Below are 27,646 nucleotides of genomic sequence, written 5' to 3' on the forward strand. Positions count from 1 at the left end.
ACTTCCATGCACTGAGCTACGGAAGGACGAGGAATAGAATGAAGAACTTGACAAGCGTTTAGAAGTTTTGACTTTCTGACTTCTGTCAAGAAAATCCTCATTTCTAAGGAATCTATTATTGTTCCCAAGAAGGCAACTCTTGTCGACGGAGACAGGGAACTTTTTTCTTTGTTCACCTTCCATCCGTGAGATCTGAGAAAGGCCAGAACGATGTCTGAGTGAGCCTTTGCCTTTGAAAGAGACGACGCTTGTACTAGAATGTCGTCCAAGTACGGTACTACTGCAATGTCCCTTGGTCTTAGAACCGCTAGAAGGGATCCCAGTACCTTTGTGAAAATCCTTGGAGCAGTGGCTAACCCGAATGGGAGGGCCACAAACTGGTAATGTTTGTCCAGAAAGGCGAACCTTAGGAACTGATGATGTTCTTTGTGGATAGGGATATGTAGATACGCATCCTTTAGATCCACGGTAGTCATAAATTGACCTTCCTGAATTGTGGGTAGAATCGTTCGAATGGTTTCCATCTTGAACAATGGTACTCTGAGAAATTTGTTTAGGATCTTTAAATCCAGGATTGGTCTGAAAGTTCCCTCTTTTTTGGGAACTACAAACAGATTTGAGTAAAATCCCATTCCTTGTTCCGCCGTTGGAACTGGGTGTATCACTCCCATCTTTAACAGGTCTTCTACACAATGTAAGAATGCCTGTCTCTTTATTTGGTTTGAGGATAAGTGAGACATGTGGAACCTTCCCCTTGGGGGTAGTTCTTTGAATTCCAGAAGATAACCCTGAGAAACTATTTCTAGCGTCCAGGGATCCTGAACATCTCTTGCCCAAGCCTGAGCAAAGAGAGAGAGTCTGCCCCCCACTAGATCCGGTCCCGGATCGGGGGCTACTCCTTCATGCTGTTTTGTTAGCAGCGGCAGGCTTCTTGGCCTGCTTACCCTTGTTCCAGCCGTGCATCGTTTTCCAGGCTGGTTTGGTCGGTGAGGTATTACCCTCTTGCTTAGAGGATGCAGAATTAGAGCCCGGTCCGTTCCTGAAATTACGAAAGGAACGAAAATTAGACTTATTCTTTGCTTTGAAAGGCCTATCTTGTGGGAGGGCATGGCCCTTTCCCCCAGTGATGTCTGAGATAATCTCTTTCAATTCTGGCCCAAAGAGAGTTTTACCCTTGAAGGGGATATTAAGCAATTTTGTCTTGGATGATACATCCGCTGACCAAGACTTTAGCCAAAGCACTCTGCGCGCCACAATTGCAAACCCTGAATTTTTCGCCGCTAATCAAGCTATTTGCAAAGCGGCATCTAAAATAAAAGAGTTAGCCAACTTAAGTGCGTGAACTCCATAACCTCCTCATATGGAACAATTATCATCAGCGCCCTCCTGCTCTTCAGTGTTTAAAACAGAGCAATTGCGCTTTCTCTGATATGCAGGCATTTTGGATAAAATATTTGCTATGGAGTTATCCATTACAGCCGTCAATTGTTGCATGGTAATAAGCATTGGCGCGCTAGAAGTACTAGGGGCCTCCTGCGTGGGCAAAACTGGTGTAGACACAGAAGGGGATGATGTAGAACCATGTCTACTCCCTTCATCTGATGAATCATCTTGGGCAACTTCATTATCTGTGACAGTACTGTCCTTACTTGTTTTGGACGCTTTGGCACAATTATCACATAATTTAGAAGGGGGAGACACATTGACTTTCATACATATAGAACATAGTTTATCTGAAGGCACAGACATGTTAAACAGGCTTAAACTTGTCAGTAAAACACAAAAACCGTTTTAAAACAAAACCGTTACTGTCTCTTTAAATTTTAAACAGAGCACACTTTATTACTGAATATGTGAAAAAATATGAAGGAATTGTTCAAAATTTACCAAAATTTCACCACAGTGTCTTAAAGCATTAAAAGTATTGCATACCAATTTTCAGAGCTTTAACCCTTAAAATAACGAAAACGGAGCCGGTTACAGTTTTAACCCCTCTACAGTCCCAGCTACAGCCTTTGCTGTGACTCTACCAAGCCCAGAGGGGAATACGATACCAAATGACGCCTTCTAGGAACTTTTCCAACTATTTTCAGGTCCTCACACATGCATCTGCATGTCTTGCTCTCAAAAACAACTGCGCAATAATGGCGCGAAAATGAGGTTCAGCCTACAACTGGGAAGGCCCTTCCTGACTGGAAAAGGTGTCTAACATAGTGCCTGACGTTAAAAAACGTTCCCCAAGTTTATAAATGTGAAATACCAGCATAAACATGTATAAAATGCCCAAATAAAGCAATCGATTTTGCCCATAAAAGTGTCTACCAGTTTTATAGCCCATATTAAGCCCTTTATTCTGCTTGAGACTAAGAAAATGGCTTACCGGTCCCCATGAGGGGAAATCACAGCCTTCCAGCATTACACAGTCTTGTTAGAAATATGGCTAGTCATACCTTAAGCAGAAAAGTCTGCTAACTGTTTCCCCCAACTGAAGTTACTTCATCTCAACAGTCCTATGTGGAAACAGCAAAGGATTTTAGTTACTGTCTGCTAAAATCATCTTCCTCTCACAAACAGAAATCTTCATCTCTTTCTGTTTCAGAGTAAATAGTACATACCAGCACTATTTTAAAATAACAAACTCTTGATAGTAGAATAAAAAACTACAACTAAACACCACATACTCTTAACCATCTCCGTGGAGATGTTGCCTGTGCAACAGCAAAGAGAATGACTGGGGTGGGCGGAGCCTAGGAGGGACTATATGGCCAGCTTTGCTGGGACTCTTTGCCATTTCCTGTTGGGGAAGAGATATTCCCACAAGTAAGGATGACGCCGTGGACCGGACACACCAATGTTGGAGAAATTTGGGTTTAGTATCCCTTTAAGGACAATGCAATCATAAAATGCTCTAATGAATTGGAGGATTTTCTTATTGCATTGACATGTACATTTAAATGTTAAACTACTCTGAACAAAAGAAAGTTCAGATTAAATCTGTGTATATGTATTTTAAAACAGGAAAAGCATGTTTGTGCACAAATCATTTTGCTCACTGGCTGATTATCACGGTTATAATAAGCAGAGGCACGTCGCCTCCTAATGAAAACCAACAGTAGTTTGTTCAGCACATGACCATACACCCTTCAAAAAATACAAAAACAAAATTTATGCTTACCTGATAAATTCCTTTCTCCTGTAGTGTAGTCAGTCCACGGGTCATCCATTACTTATGGGATTATAACTCCTCCCTAACAGCAAGAGGATCACCCAAGCAGAGCTGCTATATAGCTCCTCCCCTCTACGTCATACCCAGTCATTCGACCGAAACCAAACGAGAAAGGAGAAACTATAGGGTGCAGTGGTGACTGGAGTTTAATTTAAAATTTAGACCTGCCATAAAAAACAGGGCGGGCCGTGGACTGACTACACTACAGGAGAAAGGAATTTATCAGGTAAGCATAAATTTTGTTTTCTCCTGTTAAGTGTAGTCAGTCCACGGGTCATCCATTACTTATGGGATACCAATACCAAAGCTAAAAGTACACGGATGACGGGAGGGACAGGCAGGATCTTTACACGGAAGGAACCACTGCCTGAAGAACCTTTCTCCCAAAAACAGCCTCCGAAGAAGCAAAAGTGTCAAATTTGTAAAATTTTGAAAAAGTGTGAAGTGAAGACCAAGTTGCAGCCTTGCAAATCTGTTCAACAGAGGCCTCATTCTTAAAGGCCCAAGTGGAAGCCACAGCTCTAGTAGAATGAGCTGTAATTCTTTCAGGAGGCTGCTGTCCAGCAGTCTCATAGGCTAAACGTATTATGCTACGAAGCCAGAAAGAGAGAGAGGTAGCAGAAGCTTTTTGACCTCTCCTCTGTCCAGAATAAACGACAAACAGGGAAGAAGTTTGGCGAAAATCCTTAGTTGCCTGTAAATAAAATTTCAGGGCACAGACTACGTCCAGATTGTGCAGAAGTCGTTCCTTCTTTGAAGAAGGGTTAGGGCACAATGATGGAACAACAATCTCTTGATTGATATTCCTGTTAGTGACTACCTTAGGTAAGAACCCAGGTTTAGTACGCAGAACTAACTTGTCTGAATGAAAAATCAGATAAGGAGAATCACAATGTAAGGCCGATAACTCAGAGACTCTTCGAGCCGAGGAAATAGCCATTAAAAACAGAACTTTCCAAGATAACAGCTTGATATCAATGGAATGAAGGGGTTCAAATGGAACACCCTGTAAAACGTTAAGAACTAAGTTTAAGCTCCACGGCGGAGCAACAGTCTTAAACACAGGCTTAATCCTGGCCAAAGCCTGACAAAAAGCCTGAACGTCTGGAACTTCTGACAGACGTTTGTGTAAAAGGATGGACAGAGCTGAGATCTGTCCCTTTAAAGAACTAGCAGATAAACCCTTTTCTAAACCTTCTTGTAGAAAAGACAATATCCTAGGAATCCTAACCTTACTCCATGAGTAACTCTTGGATTCGCACCAATGCAAATATTTACGCCATATTTTAATGGTAAATTTTCCTGGTAACAGGTTTCCTCGCCTGTATTAAGGTATCAATTACTGACTCCGAAAAACCACGCTTTGATAAAATCAAGCGTTCAATCTCCATGATAGATTTTGATGTTTGAAAGGACCCTGAATCAGAAGGTCCTGTCTCAGAGGCAGAGACCAAGGTGGACAGGATGACATGTCCACTAGATCTGCATACCAGGTCCTGCGTGGCCACGCAGGCGCTATTAGAATCACCGATGCTCTCTCCTGTTTGATCCTGGCAATCAATCGAGGAAGCATCGGGAAGGGTGGAAACACATAAGCCATGTTGAAGGCCCAAGGTGCTGTCAGAGCATCTATCAGAACCGCTCCCGGGTCCCTGGACCTGGACCCGTAACAAGGAAGCTTGGCGTTCTGGCGAGACGCCATGAGATCCAGATCTGGTTTGCCCCAATGATGAAGCAGTTGGGCAAACACCTCCGGATGAAGTTCCCACTCCCCCGGATGAAAAGTCTGGCGACTTAGGAAATCCGCCTCCCAGTTCTCCACGCCTGGGATGTGGATCGCTGACAGGTGGCAAGAGTGAGACTCTGCCCAGCGAATTATCTTTGAGACTTCCATCATCGCTAGGGAACTCCTTGTCCCTCCCTGATGGTTGATGTAAGCCACAGTCGTGATGTTGTCCGACTGAAACCTGATGAACCTCAGAGTTGCTAACTGAGGCCAAGCCAGAAGGGCATTGAAAACTGCTCTTAATTCCAGAATGTTTATGGGAAGGAGACTCTCCTCCTGAGTCCATGATCCCTGAGTCTTCAGGGAATTCCAGACAGCGCCCCAACCTAACAGGCTGGCGTCTGTTGTTACAATCGTCCAATCTGGTCTGCTGAAGGGCATCCCCTTGGACAGATGTGGCCGAGAGAGCCACCATAGAAGAGAATTTCTGGTCTCTTGATCCAGATTCAGCATAGGGGACAAATCTGAGTAATCCCCATTCCACTGACTTAGCATGCACAATTGCAGTGGTCTGAGATGCAGGCGTGCAAAGGGTACTATGTCCATTGCCGCTACCATTAAGCCGATTACCTCCATGCATTGAGCCACTGACGGGTGTGGAATGGAATGAAGGACACGGCAAGCATTTAGGAGTTTTGTTAACCTGTCCTCTGTCAGGTAAATTTTCATTTCTACAGAATCTATAAGAGTCCCTAAGAAGGGAACACTTGTGAGTGGCAATAGAGAACTCTTTTCTTCGTTCACCTTCCACCCATGTGACCTTAGAAATGCCAGTACTAACTCTGTATGAGACTTGGCAGCTTGGAAACTTGACGCTTGTATCAGAATGTCGTCTAGGTACGGAGCTACCGATATTCCTCGCGGTCTTAGTACCGCCAGAAGAGAACCCAGAACCTTTGTAAAGATTCTTGGAGCAGTAGCTAACCCGAAGGGAAGAGCTACAAACTGGTAATGCCTGTCTAGGAAGGCAAACCTTAGGTACCGGTAATGATCTTTGTGAATCGGTATGTGAAGGTAGGCATCCTTTAAATCCACTGTGGTCATGTACTGACCCTTTTGGATCATGGGTAAGATTGTCCGAATAGTTTCCATTTTGAATGATGGAACTCTTAGGAATTTGTTTAGGATCTTTAAATCCAAGATTGGTCTGAAGGTTCCTTCTTTCTTGGGAACCACAAACAGATTTGAGTAAAACCCTTGTCCGTGTTCCGACCGCGGAAACGGGTGGATCACTCCCATTAGTAAAAGATCTTGTACACAGCATAGAAACGCCTCTTTCTTTATCTGGTTTGCTGACAACCTTGAAAGATGAAATCTCCCTTTTGGAGGAGAAGCTTTGAAGTCCAGAAGATATCCCTGAGATATGATCTCTAACGCCCAGGGATCCTGGACATCTCTTGCCCAAGCCTGGGCTAAGAGAGAAAGTCTGCCCCCCACTAGATCCGTTTCCGGATTGGGGGCCCTCACTTCATGCTGTCTTAGGGGCAGCAGCAGGTTTTCTGGCCTGCTTGCCCTTGTTCCAGGTCTGGTTAGGTTTCCAGCCCTGTCTGTAGCGAGCAACAGTTCCTTCCTGTTTTGGACCGGAGGAAGTTGATGCTGCTCCTGCCTTGAAGTTAGAAAATTAGACTGTCTAGCCCTTGGTTTGGCTCTGTCTTGAGGCAGGGCATGGCCCTTACCTCCAGTAATGTCAGCGATAATTTCCTTCAAACCGGGCCCGAATAATGTCTGCCCTTTGAAAGGTATGTTAAGCAATTTAGATTTAGAAGTCACATCGGCTGACCAGGATTTAAGCCACAGCGCTCTGCGCGCTTGAATGGCGAATCCGGAGTTCTTAGCCGTAAGTTTAGTTAAGTGTACTACGGCATCAGAAATAAATGAATTAGCTAGCTTAAGGACTCTAAACTTGTCTGTAATCTCATCCAACGTAGCTGAGCTAATGGTCTCTTCCAGAGACTCAAACCAGAATGCCGCCGCAGCCGTGACAGGCGCAATGCATGCAAGGGGTTGCAATATAAAACCTTGTTGAACAAACATTTTCTTAAGGTAACCCTCTAACTTTTTATCCATTGGATCTGAAAAAGCACAGCTATCCTCCACCGGGATAGTGGTGCGCTTAGCCAAAGTAGAAACTGCTCCCTCCACCTTAGGGACCGTCTGCCATAAGTCCCGTGTGGTGGCGTCTATTGGAAACATTTTCCTAAATATAGGAGGGGGTGAGAAAGGCACACCGGGTCTATCCCACTCCTTGTTAACAATTTCTGTAAACCTTTTAGGTATAGGAAAAACGTCAGTACACGTCGGTACCGCAAAATATTTATCCAGCCTACATATTTTCTCTGGGATTGCAACCGTGTTACAATCATTCAGAGACGCTAATACCTCCCCTAGTAACACACGGAGGTTCTCAAGCTTAAATTTAAAATTTGAAATGTCTGAATCCAGTTTATTTGGATCAGATCCGTCACCCACAAAATGAAGCTCTCCGTCTTCATGTTCTGCAAATTGTGACGCAGTATCAGACATGGCCCTATTATTATCAGCGCACTCTGTTCTCATCCCAGAGTGGTCGCGTTTACCCCTAAGTTCTGGCAATTTAGATAAAACTTAAGTCATAACATTAGCCATGTCTTGCAAAGTGATTTGTAAGGGCCGCCCTGATGTACTTGGCGCCACAATATCACGCACCTCCTGAGCGGGAGATGCAGGTACTGACACGTGAGGAGAGTTAGTCGGCATAACTTCCCCCTCGTTGTCTGGTGAAATATTCTTGACATGTATAGATTGGCTTTTACTTAAAGTAGCATCAATGCAATTAGTACACAAATTTCTATTGGGCTCCACATTGGCCTTTGAACATATTGCACAAAGAGATTCCTCTGTGTCAGACATGTTTAAACAAACTAGCAATTAGACTAGCAAGCCTGGAAAATACTTTTCAAATAAATTTACAAGCAATATAAAAAACGTTACTGTGCCTTTAAGAAGCACACAAAACTGTCACAGTTAAAATAACAATGAACCGGATTAGTTATAGTAACCAAATTTTCACAGTAAATGCATTAAGTTAGCAAAGGATTGCACCCACTAGCAAATGGATGATTAACCCCTTAATACCAAAAAACGGATAACAATTAAAAATATAAACGTTTTTATCACAGTCAAAGCACAGTCTCACAGGTCTGCTGTGAGTGATTACCTCCCTCAAAACTAGTTTTGGAGACCCCTGAGCTCAGTAGAGACGTCCTGGATCATGCAGGGAGAAAAAGGAAGACTGTGACTGACTTTCTACTGCGCAATAAAGCGCCAAAATAGGCCCCTCCCACTCATAATACAACAGTGGGGAAGCTCAGTAAACTGATTTTATTCATAAACAAACGACAGCCATGTGGAAAATAATGCCCATAAAATTTTTCACCAAGTACCTCAGAGAAAAAACGATTAACATGCCAGTAAACGTTTTAAATATAAAATTATGAAATGTTATTAAAAAGCCTGCTGCTAGTCACTTTCACTGCAGAATAGGCTATAAGTTATATGTACACAGTATTTTCTTAGTGAAGTGCCATTCCCCAGAAATACTTCAGTGTAAACAGACATACATATCAGCCTGATACCAGTTGCTACTACTGCATTTAAGGCTGCACTTACATTACATCGGTATTAGCAGTATTTTCTCAGTCAATTCCATTCCTTAGAAAATAATATACTGCAACATACCTCCTTGCAGGTGAACCCTGCCCGCTGTCCCCTGTTCTGAAGTTACCTCGCTCCTCAGAATGGCCGAGAACAGCAAATGGATCTTAGTTACGTCCGCTAAGATCATACACAAACTCAGGTAGATTCTTCTTCTGATGCTGCCTGAGAAAAAACAACACACTCCGGTGCTGTTTAAAATAACAAACTTTTGATTGAAGAAATAAAAACTAAGTTTAACAACCACAGTCCTCTCACACGTCCTATCTATTAGTTAGGTGCAAGAGAATGACTGGGTATGACGTAGAGGGGAGGAGCTATATAGCAGCTCTGCTTGGGTGATCCTCTTGCACTTCCTGTTAGGGAGGAGTTATAATCCCATAAGTAATGGATGACCCGTGGACTGACTACACTTAACAGGAGAAACCTATATTATATTTTAGAGACCTCTTTTAAAAGTAACTAAAAGAGAAAAATACTGTCCCTTTAAAAAAAACAAGAGCTGATGGAAAGATTATTGTTCTTACCTGCCTGTCACAGCCATTCTATCATAATATTAGCACAGCCTACAAACTGCAAGTTGCATTATGCAGTTTATAGGTTCAGATAATGCAGAAGTAACAGGTTAGAATCCTTCCATTCGATTTCGCCATATAAAAAACATCCATTTGTTGTAGAGATACAATCATGGATAGAACAAACATATTCTTTTAGATTGCTGGAGTTGTGTTACAAATGACCAGAAATGTTGTTGACAACTATTTTGCTACAAGATAATTAGATAATTGAGAGGCTATTAAGAGATACTTGGCTTAGATGATAAACAGCAGGTTACAAAAGATCAGCATCACAATCAGCCAAGGGGCCACAGATTCTGGTTTTTAAACTCGGGTGATGCCATGGTGGGTGGGCTAAGCACAAACTGACCTTCACCTTGAAATCCATCTGAAGAGAGCAGTTACAAGCTTTTATAAGAATATATTAACAAAATTATAAGCATGTTCTTTAGAAAACTAAATTCTGCTGTTTCTGCAAAATTACTAGCAGTTAGCATGATACCTGTTTGTACAATATAACTAAAGTATATGTGAGTGTGCTGCACAGTGAAGCTCTCGGGATACCTGGATATCAAGTGCATTTCTCAGAAGCCAAAGTATTAACCAGTTAACTGCCAAACCATGTCTAACCATGTGCTGAGCTGGTTTTTAGGTGCTGCTAACACTTCTAGTGAGAATCCCACATAAATTATATAGTGTATTTTATCCAGTAGACCCAGCAGATTCAAACTATACCATTTTCTTATGTATAGTTCATAAATGAAAAAAATATTTTTATTAAAATTTTAATAAACAAGGTTAACAATTGTTTTTTTTCTCTAAACGCTATTGTAAAAAGAAGAAGGGGTTGTTTTATATTAATAAGGGCCTTTCATCTGCACATAGGTGCCCCCATGAGTGAGCCTCTACTCCAATAACTGCACATTCATCCTCAATTAAGGGGTTAAACCAATCTTGTAACAATGGCCAAACAAGGATGTACTGGGAGAGAAAATGTAGAGGGTCGCCCTGTAACGTGAAACAGATCAGGCATAAAAACACACAGAGGGAAAAAATATAATCAATGTTGTTTTCTATTACATTATCTTAGTGTCATTTCAAGTACTAGTGAGGTCAATACCTAAAATACCTGTAAGGAGGCACAGGTGTGCGTGGGGGGGGCTTTACTTCAAATTGCTTCTTGTGAGATCAAATTCACTTGGAAAATGTGGTTTAAGTTTGCAAGAAAGAACAAATGGTACATAACAATATTGGAAATGTTAAGCTCCAAACAGGAACCAGAATCCTTTCTAAACGTCTTAAATAAAAACACCAATAAAACAAACAAAAAAAAAATCTTAGATCTTTATGTACAAAGGTCATTTGCCGACAAGAGAGATTTGGTAGAGATTTTGGTTTGTAAGTTAATAAGTTGAGTTTTTAGAGCTCATCGATAATGTAATGTTTGTTCTACTTGAGTGCTGCAAAACCTAAAGATGCAGAGACTACTACATGTAATCAGCAAAAGGTTCTGTAGAAACTCAAACCACACTTTGCAATGCCTGGCCTTCCTCATATGCATAATGTTCATCATAGGAGAATTGTAACTTACCTGTAATGTTGCTTGATCTCCAGCTTTCACGTCCATATTCTCGTCTTCACACACACAGCCCCGGCTTACTGCACTAGTGAAGGAATAGGTCCTACCCCAACTTGATGAGCGTTTGTGACCCGATGGTTCAGACGATATCTAACAAATGGCAGAATAAAGTCTTCTGCTTTAATCAGTCATTTTAGAAATATCAACTAAGCACCTATCACAATAAACACCAAATCACTGTAATTCATATGACAAAAATATAAAGTTCACTGAAATGTTTTACAAGGCACTCTAATCTCCATGAGAATGAGAATTTCCTCTGACTGAAGAAGTAACCATATCTGAACAAAATTATCTCCCCCAGCTTTTTAAAATTGACTTAAAAAACAAGGATGGTTTAGGTTTTTTTTATACATGCTTTTTAGCTAACAGTCCCTCATTTAACGACAGATGATATATAAATGTTATATTTGCAGAATATTTTCAAGCAGATGATCTAGAAAATCAAGTCATTTAAAAAAAAATAAAAAAAATAAAGATTTATTGTAATTTTTTTTTTTTTTAGACTTCAAAAACACACAAATATACAAAAATTTAAAGGGCAAAGAAACCCATTTATTTATTTCATGATTCAGATACAGCATGCCATTTTAAAATGCTTTCTAATTTACTTCTATTATCAATTTCGCTTCATTCTTTTGATTTTCTTTATGGATAGAACAGCAATGCACTCTTGGGAGCTAGCTGAACACATCAGTAGGCCAGTAACATGAGGCATTTATGTGCAGCCACCAATCAGCAGCTAGCTCCCAATAGTGCACTGTTGCTCCTGAGCCTACCTAGCTATGCTTTTCAACTAAGGATACCAAGAGAAGTAAGCAAATTAGAAAATTAATGCCACGCCCTCTGAATCCATACCACCTATTAATAATATTCCAGAAAGGGTTAATCTGTGCCTCAAAAATGGACTCATTTGTCATCAGGCAGGTAAATCATACAAATCTGGTTTGTTACAGAAACTGACAAACTAAACTTAAGAAACAATTGTGTTAGGTATAGCCTTATAAAAAATGTATTAAAACCATACTGAAGAGGACTACCCTATGGGCCAGATTACAAGTGGCACAAATACTGTGAGCAAAAAACGCTAAATAGCGTGTGATTACAAGTTGAAAGCAAAATGTTTGTTTGCGCGAGCGAAAGCCGACACATGCCAACTGTTGGACTTCGGATATTGTGACCATGCTAGTTTCTTCTCCCCAGAGACTTCAATGAAGAGCGCATATTTAAAAAAAATATCAAAAAACAAAAAATATAAAAAAAAAACAAAAAACAAAAACAAAAAACATTGCTCACATGCTAACCCGACTGAGTTTAACTAAGTGTGCTATACCGGACACAAATGAACATTTTACATTCCAATGATCTTCACATAAAAGAAAATGTTATATATATATATGTATGTATGTGTATATATATATATATATATATATATATATCCAAAAAAAGAGAGCACTCACCAGGACTTATACTTTAAAGCATTCACAGCTTTATTTTAACAAAGTGACGTTTCGAGGATTTTAACCTCGTCCTCAGACTTTACAACAGTGTACATACCTCAATTCTTTTAAACCCTCCACCGACTATCACCGCGATACCGGAAGTCACCCGGCGTCCTGTGCGCAAGACTGCGCATGTCAGAGCGTCGGCATGGCAACCGGCCGCGGTGTACACTAAAAACAAAAATGTGAATACAAATGGTTACAATACAGAGCTGTTCAATTGTTACAATATTCTCAATGCACTTAACATTCTAACAATATCCTTTATAAGAGCTAGATAGTTACAACACTTAACATCCCTACGATGCGTGTAGATTACTGTGTCAAATTTACCTAACTATTTCAAAAACTGGGAATTGGTATAGGCATCGGACGCACATCAGGAGAGGGGGTGGTAAGGGGAAGACCACCCAGAGCCAAACGCAGAATGTAATGAATGATATAGTAATCAACCTTAGCTCATACCAGTTGTCAGCATTGGAGATCAAGATACTAAACAAAGGCTTGTCATTTATCCCAACAGCTTTCTACAAACCCTTTGACATGTACATAGATATGCAAAAGTTTGAACGGAACTTAAGATTGAAGGAGCATTTTGGCATGGGACTTGGGGATACTACTGCGGAAACTGCTAACATTCACAAATTAAAACCTAAAAGCACCTATGATTGTTCAAGTACAAATCCTAGTATTAAAACATACAGTAGACTACTATTGGATGACACAGATAAAATGTGTACATCGGTCAAACCGGTTTGCAGAAACAACTTAACCAAAGAAGAAAAGAGGACACTGGATAACTTGAGCACAAATAAAGATCTAATTTTTAGGGAGGCCGATAAGGGAGGCGCATTGGTCATAATGGACTATTCTTACTACCAGCAAGAGATACTTTCTCAGCTGACTGATACGGCTACATACAAACAACTGACCTACAACCCTACCATATTGTTCAAGAAACAGATAGATGAAGTTTTGGATCGAGCATTTAGGAATGGATGGTTGACGAAACAAGAAAGGAACTTTATGGAAGTAAAGTTCCCAAGGGTTCCGGCTTTCTATACACTGCCGAAGATCCATAAGCACCCAAATCGCCCACCGGGCAGACCTATCGTGTCCTCCATAGGATCCCTCTTACAACCGTTAGCAGTATTTCTGGATAGTATACTCCAACCATGTGTCCGCAATGTGCCTTCGTTTCTGTTGGACTCGATTAGTCTGATTAAAGAGATCAAATCATTTCCAACAATCAAGCAACCCACCATATTGGCAACATTGGATGTGGTTAGTCTTTATACTTCCATACCACACGAACAGGGGATGATGGCAGTTCGCAAACAATTGAACCGATACCCATACGTGGGACCACCAGTAGAGTTAATCCTGGAATTATTGGATCTTTGCCTCAGCAGAAACTACTTCAAGTTCGAGAAATCGTTCTTTTTGCAACTACAAGGGACGGCGATGGGGTCCAATATGGCCCCATCGTACGCCAATTTATTTATGGCAGAATTTGAAGAACGAGACACGGATCTATTTCTACACCAACACATTAAATATTTCAAACGCTACATAGATGATTTGATCATTCTATGGTCAGGTACGGAGGAAGAATTAGATGATTGGCATAGGATATTAAACACCATCAATCCAAAGCTACAGTTTAAGATGACCAAAAGTTCTACATCAGTAGATTTCCTCGACCTGCGAATATCTATGGAAGACGGTGTGTTGGGCACAACCTTGTACAAAAAGGAGACAGATAGGAACTCATTGTTGGAGGCTACTAGCTGTCATCCTCCATCACTTAAGAAGGCTTTACCTATCTCTCAATTTAAGCGGGTTATGCGAAATAACAGCAAACAGAGTAATGCCCAACAACAGCTGATAGAGATGAAAGCACGATTCTTACAGAGGGGCTATCAAGAGAAACAGATTAACCAACATGGATCAGGATACAGCTTTAAGAACTGTGCCAAAAGGGGATAAAGAGAGAAGGATGATACTTACGACCACTTACACCTCAGACAAGCAGAACCTACAAAAATTGGTAAAAAAGAACTGGAATATCGTGGAAAGTGATAAAAATCTGCCATTTAGGGGTTCTAGATACCCACAAGTAGGCTTCAGAAGATCACGTTCTCTACGGGACATTCTGGTGAAGGTTGACCCTGTACTGTGCTACGAAAAATCTAACTGGCTACAGACTAAAAAACCTGGATGTTATAAGTGTGCGGGATGCACTACATGTAGTGGTTTGTCTAATGCAAAATTCTTTGTTCATCCAACCACCAATCGCAGATACACGATCCGACATAGAGTAACCTGCACGACGACACATATAGTATATTTATTACACTGTCCGTGTGGGTTATTCTATGTCGGGAAGACTATCGACGACTTGCGCACCCGTATGGCCAATCATCGTGCAGCCATTCGACTGGCTATAAAAAACAAGGGGTCAGACCAACCCGTGGCACGACATTTTGCGCTGACTGGCCATACGGTTGCTGACCTGAGATATGTGATCATAGATCACATTCCACCCCCAACTAGAGGGGGTGATAGAGATAGACTCCTGTTGCGGTGCGAGTCCAGGTGGATCTTCAATCTGGGCACTTTGGTGCCCGGAGGGTTGAATACCAACCTGGACTGGCACTGTTATTTGTGATACCATAAGTCTAGGGAGTATTATCCTGAAGTTAGCAATAATTTGTATTATGATAGCCAGTATAGCCACATGTGGTGGTAGGTTTAATACAAAATCATGTCTATACCAATTCCCAGTTTTTGAAATAGTTAGGTAAATTTGACACAGTAATCTACACGCATCGTAGGGATGTTAAGTGTTGTAACTATCTAGCTCTTATAAAGGATATTGTTAGAATGTTAAGTGCATTGAGAATATTGTAACAATTGAACAGCTCTGTATTGTAACCATTTGTATTCACATTTTTGTTTTTAGTGTACACCGCGGCCGGTTGCCATGCCGACGCTCTGACATGCGCAGTCTTGCGCACAGGACGCCGGGTGACTTCCGGTATCGCGGTGATAGTCGGTGGAGGGTTTAAAAGAATTGAGGTATGTACACTGTTGTAAAGTCTGAGGACGAGGTTAAAATCCTTGAAACGTCACTTTGTTAAAATAAAGCTGTGAATGCTTTAAAGTATAAGTCCTGGTGAGTGCTCTCTTTTTTTGGATATTTGTGAAGGCACACTGCGGCATTGGATGCACCCTGGGCAGTTGAACAGCGGAGTGAGTGCAGAGTTCATTTGGGATTTTATATATATATATATATATATATATATATATATATATATATATATATATATACACACACACACACACACACACGTAGAAGAAAGCGCACTCCAAGGGATCCTTAACCAGGCACTTTATTAAGTGAACGTTTTCGGACAAATATAGTCCGTCCTCAGACCAAAAACACTTTTTTGCGCTAACCTCACCAGCAAAAATGTAGTTTGCGCTCGTGCCATCGAGTTTACTTTTATATGAGCGCAGGTTGCGCGCTACCTGTAATCTAGCCCTATATAGGCAATTAATGAGGTAACGTATTAATAATTATGAATCCTATGAAATTGTTTATACCACAACTGGAATAAATCTGGGTAGAATCAATATAAAAAAGAAGAGTGATACCCTAATGATATATTATTTACAATTACTTCCCTATGCATTTAAATGAAATTATAAAACATTTAGATGTATATGAGGGAATTTTAAATTTTCTTTAATTATATTTAATAAAACTTTATACACTATACAATATAACTTTATACAAAAAAACAGTGTTGTTAAAGAAGGTTTATTTAAATACAATGTTAAATAAGTGAAATGTTTGAGCATTGAATTAGCAGGAACAAATGTAGAAATGTAGTAATTATCATCATAGCTTGGTACATCATATTATGGTAATAAATGTATCCTCCTGGAAATATAAGATATCATCAACAATAAGAACAAATATAATAAAGTTTAACACTTTACCCAGAGTTTTATATTTAATACAGCCATTACAGTTAACATTACCTAAAAAAATACAAAATATAATACACATATCTGGAGCAATTAGAATCCCAAGTTTGCAGTTGTTTTATAGGGGATATAAAAATTGTTCACATCTAAAAAACTAAATTTATGGTTATCAGATAAATAAAAAAAATTCATGGTGGTGAGAGTCCACGAGCCATTGCCCCTGGCGATTCAACTCCTGACCACTAGGAGGAGTCAAAGATTCCCAAAGCTATAAGAGTACTTAATACCTCCAATGTCTATGGCATTCTAGTCTAATGTATAGCAAAGAAAGGAGAAGTAGAAAGTTTAGAAAGTTAAGAAAAGACAAAGCAGGGGGAAAAAGAGGTGCAAACAAACTGCGGCCAGAAAAAATGAATTATTAAATGAACAAATGAATTATTAAATGAGCAAATTAAATTGGGCGGGTCTTGTGGACTCTCACCACCATGAAAAACTAATTTATCCAACTATAAATTATGTTTTCTTTCATAAGGTGATGAGAGTCCACAAGCCATTACTCCTGGAAACAAATATCCAAGTTGTTGAGTCCACAAGTAATTGGACGGGGATAAAAACATTTTTAAGGCAGGCACCTTAATTCCAGACATTGATGCTAGTGATGCACCGAAATGGAAATTCTGGACCGAAACCGAATCCGAAAATCCGGGATGCACTTGGCCGAAAACCGAAACCGATACCGAAAATGTATTTTTTCAAATTATTTTCAAATTAATTTTTTTTAGTGTTTTTTTTTTTTGCATAATTAGAGCCAAGAAAAAAAAAAGCAGGTAAAAAAAGAATACAATTTTCGGCCAAAATGTTTCTGTGACCAAAATTTTGGTGCATCCCTACTTAAAACAATTATAAATATCAGTATACTGTATTATTCTTCATTTAGTTCTATGTAACAATCATATTTAACAGGTGTTTTTTTTACCAATTATAGTCCTAGAAAACTCATTATATGCAGAACAGTAAGTAAAGTAATAAACTTAAACAACAGCTCTAGGCTAGCATCAAATTTGAAACATGCTACAAAATAATTTTACCGAAAATAAAAGGCAAAAAAAAGAAAACCGAAAACCGAAATTTCGGTGCATCCCTAATTGATGCCTGAAGGAATTTCCTACCAAACACATAAAAGTGGTAGAATAAAGAGAAGGCATGTGTCTGCCTTACAAATTTGATCAAAATAGGCCTCATTCTTGAAAATTCAAGAAGAGGAAACTGATCTAGTAAAATGGATAATGAAGCATTCTTGGAAAAAGCTGTACCGCCACAAAGAAAGCTTTGGAAAGGAGACATATATCCAAAAAGCTAACCAAATGGAAGAGGTTTACTGACCCTTAAGTGGACAAAGAAACAAAATAATTTATTGTATAAAAAAAAACCTTGTAATTTTAAAGTCATTATCTTACAATATCTAAACTAAGTAAGAGACCAATAAAAAAAAAAAATGTTTGTAAAGAAAGAAATGATTGATGATATCCAAAAAAAACAACATCTTAGATAAAAAACAGAATTTATGTTTACCTGATAAATTACTTTCTCCAACGGTGTGTCCGGTCCACGGCGTCATCCTTACTTGTGGGATATTCTCTTCCCCAACAGGAAATGGCAAAGAGCCCAGCAAAGCTGGTCACATGATCCCTCCTAGGCTCCGCCTTCCCCAGTCATTCGACCGACGTAAAGGAGGAATATTTGCATAGGAGAAATCATATGATACCGTGGTGACTGTAGTTAGAGAAAATAAATCATCAGACCTGATTAAAAAAACCAGGGCGGGCCGTGGGCCGGACACACCGTTGGAGAAAGTAATTTATAAGGTAAACATAAATTCTGTTTTCTCCAACATAGGTGTGTCCGGTCCACGGCGTCATCCTTACTTGTGGGAACCAATACCAAAGCTTTAGGACACGGATGATGGGAGGGAGCAAATCAGGTCACCTAGATGGAAGGCACCACGGCTTGCAAAACCTTTCTCCCAAAAATAGCCTCAGAAGAAGCAAAAGTATCAAATTTGTAAAATTTGGTAAAAGTGTGCAGTGAAGACCAAGTCGCTGCCTTACATATCTGATCAACAGAAGCCTCGTTCTTGAAGGCCCATGTGGAAGCCACAGCCCTAGTGGAATGAGCTGTGATTCTTTCAGGAGGCTGCCGTCCGGCAGTCTCATAAGCCAATCTGATGATGCTTTTAAGCCAAAAAGAGAGAGAGGTAGAAGTTGCTTTTTGACCTCTCCTTTTACCAGAATAAACAACCAACAAGGAAGATGTTTGTCTAAAATCCTTTGTAGCCTCTAAATAGAACTTTAGAGCACGAACTACATCCAAATTGTGCAACAAACATTCCTTCTTTGAAACTGGATTCGGACACAAAGAAGGCACAACTATCTCCTGGTTAATATTTTTGTTAGAAACAACTTTCGGAAGAAAACCAGGTTTAGTACGCAAAACCACCTTATCTGCATGGAACACCAGATAAGGAGGAGAACACTGCAGAGCAGATAACTCTGAAACTCTTCTAGCAGAAGAAATTGCAACCAAAAACAAAACTTTCCAAGATAATAACTTAATATCTACGGAATGTAAGGGTTCAAACGGAACCCCTTGAAGAACTGAAAGAACTAAATTGAGACTCCAAGGAGGAGTCAAAGGTTTGTAAACAGGCTTGATTCTAACCAGAGCCTGAACAAAAGCCTGAACATCTGGCACAGCCGCCAGCTTTTTGTGAAGTAAAACAGATAAAGCAGAAATCTGTCCCTTCAAAGAACTTGCAGATAATCCTTTCTCCAAACCCTCTTGTAGAAAGGATAGAATCTTAGGAATTTTTACCCTGTTCCATGGGAATCCTTTCGATTCGCACCAACAGATATATTTTTTCCATATTTTATGGTAAATTTTTCTAGTTACAGGCTTTCTAGCCTGAATAAGAGTATCAATGACAGAATCTGAGAACCCACGCTTTGATAAAATCAAGCGTTCAATCTCCAAGCAGTCAGTTGGAGTGATGCCAGATTCGGATGTTCGAACGGACCTTGAACAAGAAGGTCCCGTCTCAAAGGTAGCTTCCATGGTGGAGCCGATGACATATTCACCAGGTCTGCATACCAAGTTCTGCGTGGCCACGCAGGAGTTATCAAGATCACCGATGCCCTCTCCTGATTGATCCTGGCTACCAGCCTGGGGATGAGAGGAAACGGCGGGAATACATAAGCTAGTTTGAAGGTCCAAGGTGCTACTAGTGCATCTACTAGAGTCGCCTTGGGATCCCTGGATCTGGACCCGTAGCAAGGAACCTTGAAGTTCTGACGAGAGGCCATCAGATCCATGTCTGGAATGCCCCACAGTTGAGTAATTTGGGCAAAGATTTCCGGATGGAGTTCCCACTCCCCCGGATGAAATGTCTGACGACTCAGAAAATCCGCTTCCCAATTTTCCACTCCTGGGATGTGGATTGCAGACAAGTGGCAGGAGTGAGTCTCCGCCCATTGAATGATTTTGGTCACTTCTTCCATCGCCAGGGAACTCCTTGTTCCCCCCTGATGGTTGATGTACGCAACAGTTGTCATGTTGTCTGATTGAAACCGTATGAACTTGGCCTTTGCTAGCTGAGGCCAAGCCTTGAGAGCATTGAATATCGCTCTCAGTTCCAGAATATTTATCGGTAGAAGAGATTCTTCCCGAGACCAAAGACCCTGAGCTTTCAGGGGTCCCCAGACCGCGCCCCAGCCCACCAGACTGGCGTCGGTCGTGACAATGACCCACTCTGGTCTGCGGAAGCTCATCCCCTGTGACAGGTTGTCCAGGGACAGCCACCAACGGAGTGAATCTCTGGTCCTCTGATTTACTTGTATCGTCGGAGACAAGTCTGTATAGTCCCCATTCCACTGACTGAGCATGCACAGTTGTAATGGTCTTAGATGAATGCGCGCAAAAGGAACTATGTCCATTGCCGCTACCATCAAACCTATTACTTCCATGCACTGCGCTATGGAAGGAAGAGGAACAGAATGAAGTATTTGACAAGAGTTTAGAAGTTTTGTTTTTCTGGCCTCTGTCAGAAAAATCCTCATTTCTAAGGAGTCTATTATTGTTCCCAAGAAGGGAACCCTTGTTGACGGAGATAGAGAACTCTTTTCTACGTTCACTTTCCATCCGTGAGATCTGAGAAAGGCCAGGACAATGTCCGTGTGAGCCTTTGCTTGAGGAAGGGACGACGCTTGAATCAGAATGTCGTCCAAGTAAGGTACTACTGCAATGCCCCTTGGTCTTAGCACCGCTAGAAGGGACCCTAGTACCTTTGTGAAAATCCTTGGAGCAGTGGCTAATCCGAACGGAAGTGCCACAAACTGGTAATGCTTGTCCAGGAATGCGAACCTTAGGAACCGATGATGTTCCTTGTGGATAGGAATATGTAGATACGCATCCTTTAAATCCACCGTGGTCATGAATTGACCTTCCTGGATGGAAGGAAGAATTGTTCGAATGGTTTCCATTTTGAACGATGGAACCTTGAGAAACTTGTTTAGGATCTTGAGATCTAAGATTGGTCTGAACGTTCCCTCTTTTTTGGGAACTACGAACAGATTGGAGTAGAACCCCATCCCTTGTTCTTCTAATGGAACAGGATGAATCACTCCCATTTTTAACAGGTCTTCTACACAATGCAAGAATGCCTGTTTTTTTATGTGGTCTGAAGACAATTGAGACCTGTGGAACCTCCCCCTTGGGGGAAGCCCCTTGAATTCCAGAAGATAACCTTGGGAGACTATTTCTAGCGCCCAAGGATCCAGAACATCTCTTGCCCAAGCCTGAGCGAAGAGAGAGAGTCTGCCCCCCACCAGATCCGGTCCCGGATCGGGGGCCAACATCTCATGCTGTCTTGGTAGCAGTGGCAGGTTTCTTGGCCTGCTTTCCTTTGTTCCAGCCTTGCATTGGTCTCCAGGCTGGCTTGGCTTGAGAAGTATTACCCTCCTGCTTAGAGGACGTAGCACTTGGGGCTGGTCCGTTTCTGCGAAAGGGACGAAAATTAGGTTTATTTTTGGCCTTGAAAGACCTATCCTGAGGAAGGGCGTGGCCCTTGCCCCCAGTGATATCAGAGATAATCTCTTTCAAGTCAGGTCCAAACAGCGTTTTCCCCTTGAAAGGAATGTTAAGCAATTTGTTCTTGGAAGACGCATCCGCTGACCAAGATTTTAACCAAAGCGCTCTGCGCGCCACAATAGCAAACCCAGAATTTTTCGCCGCTAACCTAGCCAATTGCAAAGTGGCGTCTAGGGTGAAAGAATTAGCCAATTTGAGAGCACGAATTCTGTCCATAATCTCCTCATAAGAAGAAGAATTATTATTGATCGCCTTTTCTAGCTCATCGAACCAGAAACACGCGGCTGTAGTGACAGGAACAATGCATGAAATTGGTTGTAGAAGGTAACCTTGCTGAACAAACATCTTTTTAAGCAAACCTTCTAATTTTTTATCCATAGGATCTTTGAAAGCACAACTATCTTCTATGGGTATAGTGGTGCGTTTGTTTAGAGTAGAAACCGCCCCCTCGACCTTGGGGACTGTCTGCCATAAGTCCTTTCTGGGGTCGACCATAGGAAACAATTTTTTAAATATGGGGGGAGGGACGAAAGGTATACCGGGCCTTTCCCATTCTTTATTTACAATGTCCGCCACCCGCTTGGGTATAGGAAAAGCTTCGGGGGGCCCCGGGACCTCTAGGAACTTGTCCATTTTACATAGTTTCTCTGGAATGACCAAATTCTCACAATCATCCAGAGTGGATAACACCTCCTTAAGCAGAGCGCGGAGATGTTCCAACTTAAATTTAAATGTAATCACATCAGGTTCAGCTTGTTGAGAAATTTTCCCTGAATCTGAAATTTCTCCCTCAGACAAAACCTCCCTGGCCCCCTCAGACTGGTGTAGGGGCCCTTCAGAAACAATATCATCAGCGTCCTCATGCTCTTCAGTATTTTCTAAAACAGAGCAGTCGCGCTTTCGCTGATAAGTGGGCATTTTGGCTAAAATGTTTTTGATAGAATTATCCATTACAGCCGTTAATTGTTGCATAGTAAGGAGTATTGGCGCGCTAGATGTACTAGGGGCCTCTTGTGTGGGCAAGACTGGTGTAGACGAAGGAGGGGATGATGCAGTACCATGCTTACTCCCCTCACTTGAGGAATCATCTTGGGCATCATTTTCTCTAAATTTTGTGTCACATAAATCACATCTATTTAAATGAGAAGGGACCTTGGCTTCCCCACATTCAGAACACAGTCTATCTGGTAGTTCAGACATGTTAAACAGGCATAAACTTGATAACAAAGTACAAAAAACGTTTTAAAATAAAACCGTTACTGTCACTTTAAATTTTAAACTGAACACACTTTATTACTGCAATTGCGAAAAAGTATGAAGGAATTGTTCAAAATTCACCAAAATTTCACCACAGTGTCTTAAAGCCTTAAAAGTATTGCACACCAAATTTGGAAGCTTTAACCCTTAAAATAACGGAACCGGAGCCGTTTTTATATTTAACCCCTTTACAGTCCCTGGTATCTGCTTTGCTGAGACCCAACCAAGCCCAAAGGGGAATACGATACCAAATGACGCCTTCAGAAAGTCTTTTCTATGTATCAGAGCTCCTCACACATGCATCTGCATGTCATGCTTCTCAAAAACAAGTGCGCAATACAGGCGCGAAAATGCCTGCCGGTTATTTTACAAAATTCCCAAGATTAAAATAATTCCTCAAGGCTATGGAGTATAAAATATGTTTATATATAAATCGATTTAGCCCAGAAAATGTCTACAGTCTTAAAAGCCCTTGTGAAGCCCTTTTTTCTGTCTGTAATAAAAATGGCTTACCGGATCCCATAGGGAAAATGACAGCTTCCAGCATTACATCGTCTTGTTAGAATGTGTCATACCTCAAGCAGCAAAAGTCTGCTCACTGTTCCCCCAACTGAAGTTAATTCCTCTCAACAGTCCTGTGTGGAAACAGCCATCGATTTTAGTAACGGTTGCTAAAATCATTTTCCTCTTACAAACAGAAATCTTCATCTCTTTTCTGTTTCAGAGTAAATAGTACATACCAGCACTATTTTAAAATAACAAACTCTTGATTGAATAATAAAAACTACAGTTAAACACTAAAAAACTCTAAGCCATCTCCGTGGAGATGTTGCCTGTACAACGGCAAAGAGAATGACTGGGGAAGGCGGAGCCTAGGAGGGATCATGTGACCAGCTTTGCTGGGCTCTTTGCCATTTCCTGTTGGGGAAGAGAATATCCCACAAGTAAGGATGACGCCGTGGACCGGACACACCTATGTTGGAGAAATCATACATGGACCATTATATCTTATACCTCTTAAGAAAGAGTAAAATCATTCAGAAAGTCTTGTGGGAGAAGTTACTAAATGCAACAAAGAATCTTCCAAGACCAAAGGTAAAGCCCAAAAATGCAGGTTCAAAACGAAAAACCTGAAAGCTAATAAAATCAAATTAATGTTCCAAAGAGGAAAAATTGACATTATATTAATCAGAAGTCTTTTCTGATCATGGAGTCTTTTTCAATGCTAATTCAGCTATTTATCTGTCCCTAATTGGCTTTAACTGATAAAAACTGCAAAACAATCTACTTTATACTAACTTAATAACTGTGACCATCCATATAGCCAGCAGACTAAAGCCCAGATTGGCTCCTCCAAATAAGGCTTGGCTGATATGTTATTCTATAGCAACACAACAGAAATGTCTTGAAATTACAAGGTGTTTACTGTCCCTTTAAAGGACTCCAAAACATTACTCTTAAGCACAACATGACGATCGATTTCAAATAGCAATCGTTTATATGTCATAACGTACCTACTTTTACAGCACAACTATCTTTCTGAATCTTATAAAATTATAATTTATATTTCGATACTGACATAAGTAAGGCCAAGCCTCTAAAATGGGCCGTTCACCAACAAACTCGCCAATCCTATAGCAATTTCGTGCATATTATTAAGTGACAATGTCATCACCATGCGCATTGCGATCAGTTGACTCGCGCATGCACATATGCTATCTTCTATACCACAGGGGTCTGCCTGTTTCATGGTCAATGACGTATAGCATAACGAGTCCTGAAAAACGTGCATGCGCATAGCGGCTAAAGTTTGCCATTTTCATAACCAGGGTTATCGGTCAGGATAGGAGAATGCAAAAACACTAGCCAGCGGTGGGTTCGGAAATCAATCGATTTTCAAAGAAAGATTTCTCTGCAACGGTAAAACTATGAAACGCAATGACATTTACAAATATATGTGAAATATAATAATATTGCAATTGAAGATAAGTTTTTTTTCAAGGTTTAGTGTCCCTTTAAGTGAGCTACTTTATTTGAAAGCATAAGGATAGAAATAAGATGAGTATACCTAAAAACTTTGGAAAGCATGTTATTCAAAACACTAAAAAAAGATCCGTCTATTATGCATACATTTATATGATCAAAAGAGCAGAAATGTGGAAACAACTATACTAAATCATAAAAAAAGACTGGGGAATTTTTTTTAAATACAAATGGGAGGCTAAGGTAAACACTGCAAAAACATTATTTATGCTTACCTGATAAATGTATTTCTTTCCGGATATGGTGAGTCCAAGGAATCATCAATTACTAGTAGGAATATCACTCCTGGCCAGCAGGAGGCGGCAATGAGCACTACAGCAAAGCTGCTATATAGGTCACTTCCCTTCGCCATAATCCCCAGTCATTCAGCCAAAGGAAAAATGGAAAAAGATGATAACACAAAAGTGTAGAGGTGCCTGAGGTTTTAGAAAAAATAACTGTCTTAAATAAAGGGTGGGCCGTGAGCTCACCATATCCGGAAATAAATACATTTATCAGGTAAGCATAAATTATGTTTTCTTTCCTAAGATATGGTGAGTCCACGGAATCATCAATTACTAGTGGGAATCAATACCCAAGCTAAAGGACACAGATGATAAGGGAGGGACAAGACAGGTAGACCTAAACAGAAGGCACCCCTTCTCCCAAAAGAAGCCGCAGCTGAGGCAAAAGTATCAAATTTATAAAACTTTGAAAAAGTATGCAAAGAGGACCAAGTTGCAGCCTTGCAAATCTGTTCCACAGAAGAAACGGCCATCGTGGAATGAGCAGTGATTCTGTCAGGAGGTTGCTATCCAGCAGTCTCATAGGCCAAACGAATAATACTCCTTAGCCAAAGAGAAAGAGAAGTAGCCGTAGCTTTCTGACCCTTGCGCTTCCCAGAAAAACAAACAAAGCAGAAGACTGACGAAAGTCCTTAGTCGCCTGAAGATAAAACTTTAATCCACGCACAACATCTAGGTGCAACAAACGCTCCTTAGGAGAAGAAGGATTAGGACACAAAGAAGTAACCACAATCTCCTGATTAATATTCTTGTTTGAAACAACCTTATGTAGGAAACCTAATTTAGTAAGTAGAACCACCTTATCAGAATGAAAAATAAGGTAAAGGAGAATCAAACTGCAGAGCTGAGAGTTCCGAAACTCTCAGAGCAGAAGAAATAGCAACAAGAACAAAACCTTCCAAGATAACATCTTAATATCTAAGGAATGCATGGGTTCAAACGGAGCCCGCTGTAAAACTCTAAGAACAAGGTTAAGACTCCAGGGAGGAGTAACGGGCTTAAACACAGGCCTGATCCTAACCAAGGCCTGACAAAAAAAGATTGCACATCTGGCGCATCCGCCAAACGTTTATGCAACAAAATAGACAAAGCAGAAATCTGACCTTCAGAGTACTAGCTGACAAACCCTCCTGGAGAAAAGACAAAATCCTAGGAATCCTGACTCTACTCCAAGAGTAGGCTCTGGATTCACACCAATACAGATATTTACGCCATATCTTATAGTAAATCTTTGTTGTCACAGGCTTACAAGCCTGAATCATGGTCTCAATGACCGACTCTGAAAACCCACGCTTCAATAAAATCTAGCGTTCAATCTCCAAGCAGTAAGCTTCAGAGAAACAAGATTTGGTTGAAGAAAGGGACCCTGAAGTAGAAGGTCCTTCCTCAGAGGGAGTCTCCATGGAAGTAGACACGACATTTCCACTAGATCTGCCTACTAGATCCTGCAAGGCCACGCCGGTGCTATGAGAATCACTGTCGCCCTCTCCTTGATCCAAGCAATGACTCTTGGCAAGGGAACAGAGGAAATACAGTATGTATGCTAGACTGAAATTCCAAGGGCCCGCCAGAGCATCTATCAAGAAAGCCTGTGGATCCCTTGACCTTAAGTTGTACCTTTAGAAGCTTGGCATTCTGCCAAGAAGCCATGAGATCCAGTTCTGGCTGCCCACAATTGAGTATCAAACTGAAAAATACTTCCAGATGGAGTTCCCACTCCCCCAGATGAAAGGTCTGTCGGCTCAGAAAATCCGCCTCACAATTGTCCACTCCTGGGATGTGGATCGCAGAAAGACAACAGTTGTGAGACTCCGCCTACTGGATTATCTGAGCCACCTCTGTCATGGCCAAGGAACTCCGAGTTTCTTCCCCCCACCCCCCCCCCCCCCGGTGGTTGATGTACACCACCGTTGTTATGTTGTCCGACTGGAACCTGATAAACCGGGCTAAGGCTAACTGAGGCCAGGCCAGTAGAGCATTGAAAATCGCTCTCAGTTCTAGAATGTTTATAGGTAGAACTGACTACTCCCGAGTCCAAAGACCCTGAGTCTTCAATGACCCCCAAATTGCTCCCTAACCTAGAAGGCTGGCATCCGTGGTCACGATCACCCAGGAAGGTCTGCGAAAGCAAGTTCCCTGGGAGAGGTGTTCCTGAGACAACCATCACAGAAGAGAGTCCCTTGTCGCCTGATCCAGACCTTTTTGCGGAGACAGATCCGCATAGTCCCTGTTCCATTGCCTTAACATGCATAACTGCAGAGGTCTGAGATGGAACCGAGCAAACGGAATGATGTCCATGGAAGCTACCATCAGACCAATTACCTCTATACATAGAGCCACTGACAGCTGAGGAGAGGACTGAAGGACAAGACAAGAGCAAAAGATCTTTGTTTTTCTTACCTCTGTCAGAAATAACTTCATTAGTAGGGAGTCTATTATGGTCCCTAAAAACACTACTCTTATGGCTGGAATCAGAGAACTCTTTCCCAAATTCACCTTCCAACCCTGGGAGCAAAGAAAA

The 27,646-nt window shown here is 41.1% G+C and overlaps 1 protein-coding gene across 2 annotated transcripts in view; it reads right to left on the minus strand.

Annotated features, from left to right (window-relative positions):
• Positions 1-27,646, minus strand: part of RALGAPA2 (Ral GTPase activating protein catalytic subunit alpha 2) — a 1,332,894-nt gene that overhangs the window by 968,314 nt on the left and 336,934 nt on the right. For both annotated transcript variants that reach the window (XM_053712011.1, XM_053712010.1), the window contains exon 12: positions 10,854-10,991. In XM_053712011.1, the coding sequence (XP_053567986.1) occupies positions 10,854-10,991 (138 nt within the window). The remainder of the gene's footprint in view (positions 1-10,853; positions 10,992-27,646) is intronic.

Source organism: Bombina bombina, chromosome 4 (genome assembly GCF_027579735.1).
Source record: "Bombina bombina isolate aBomBom1 chromosome 4, aBomBom1.pri, whole genome shotgun sequence".
NCBI classification, from domain to species: domain Eukaryota; kingdom Metazoa; phylum Chordata; class Amphibia; order Anura; family Bombinatoridae; genus Bombina; species Bombina bombina.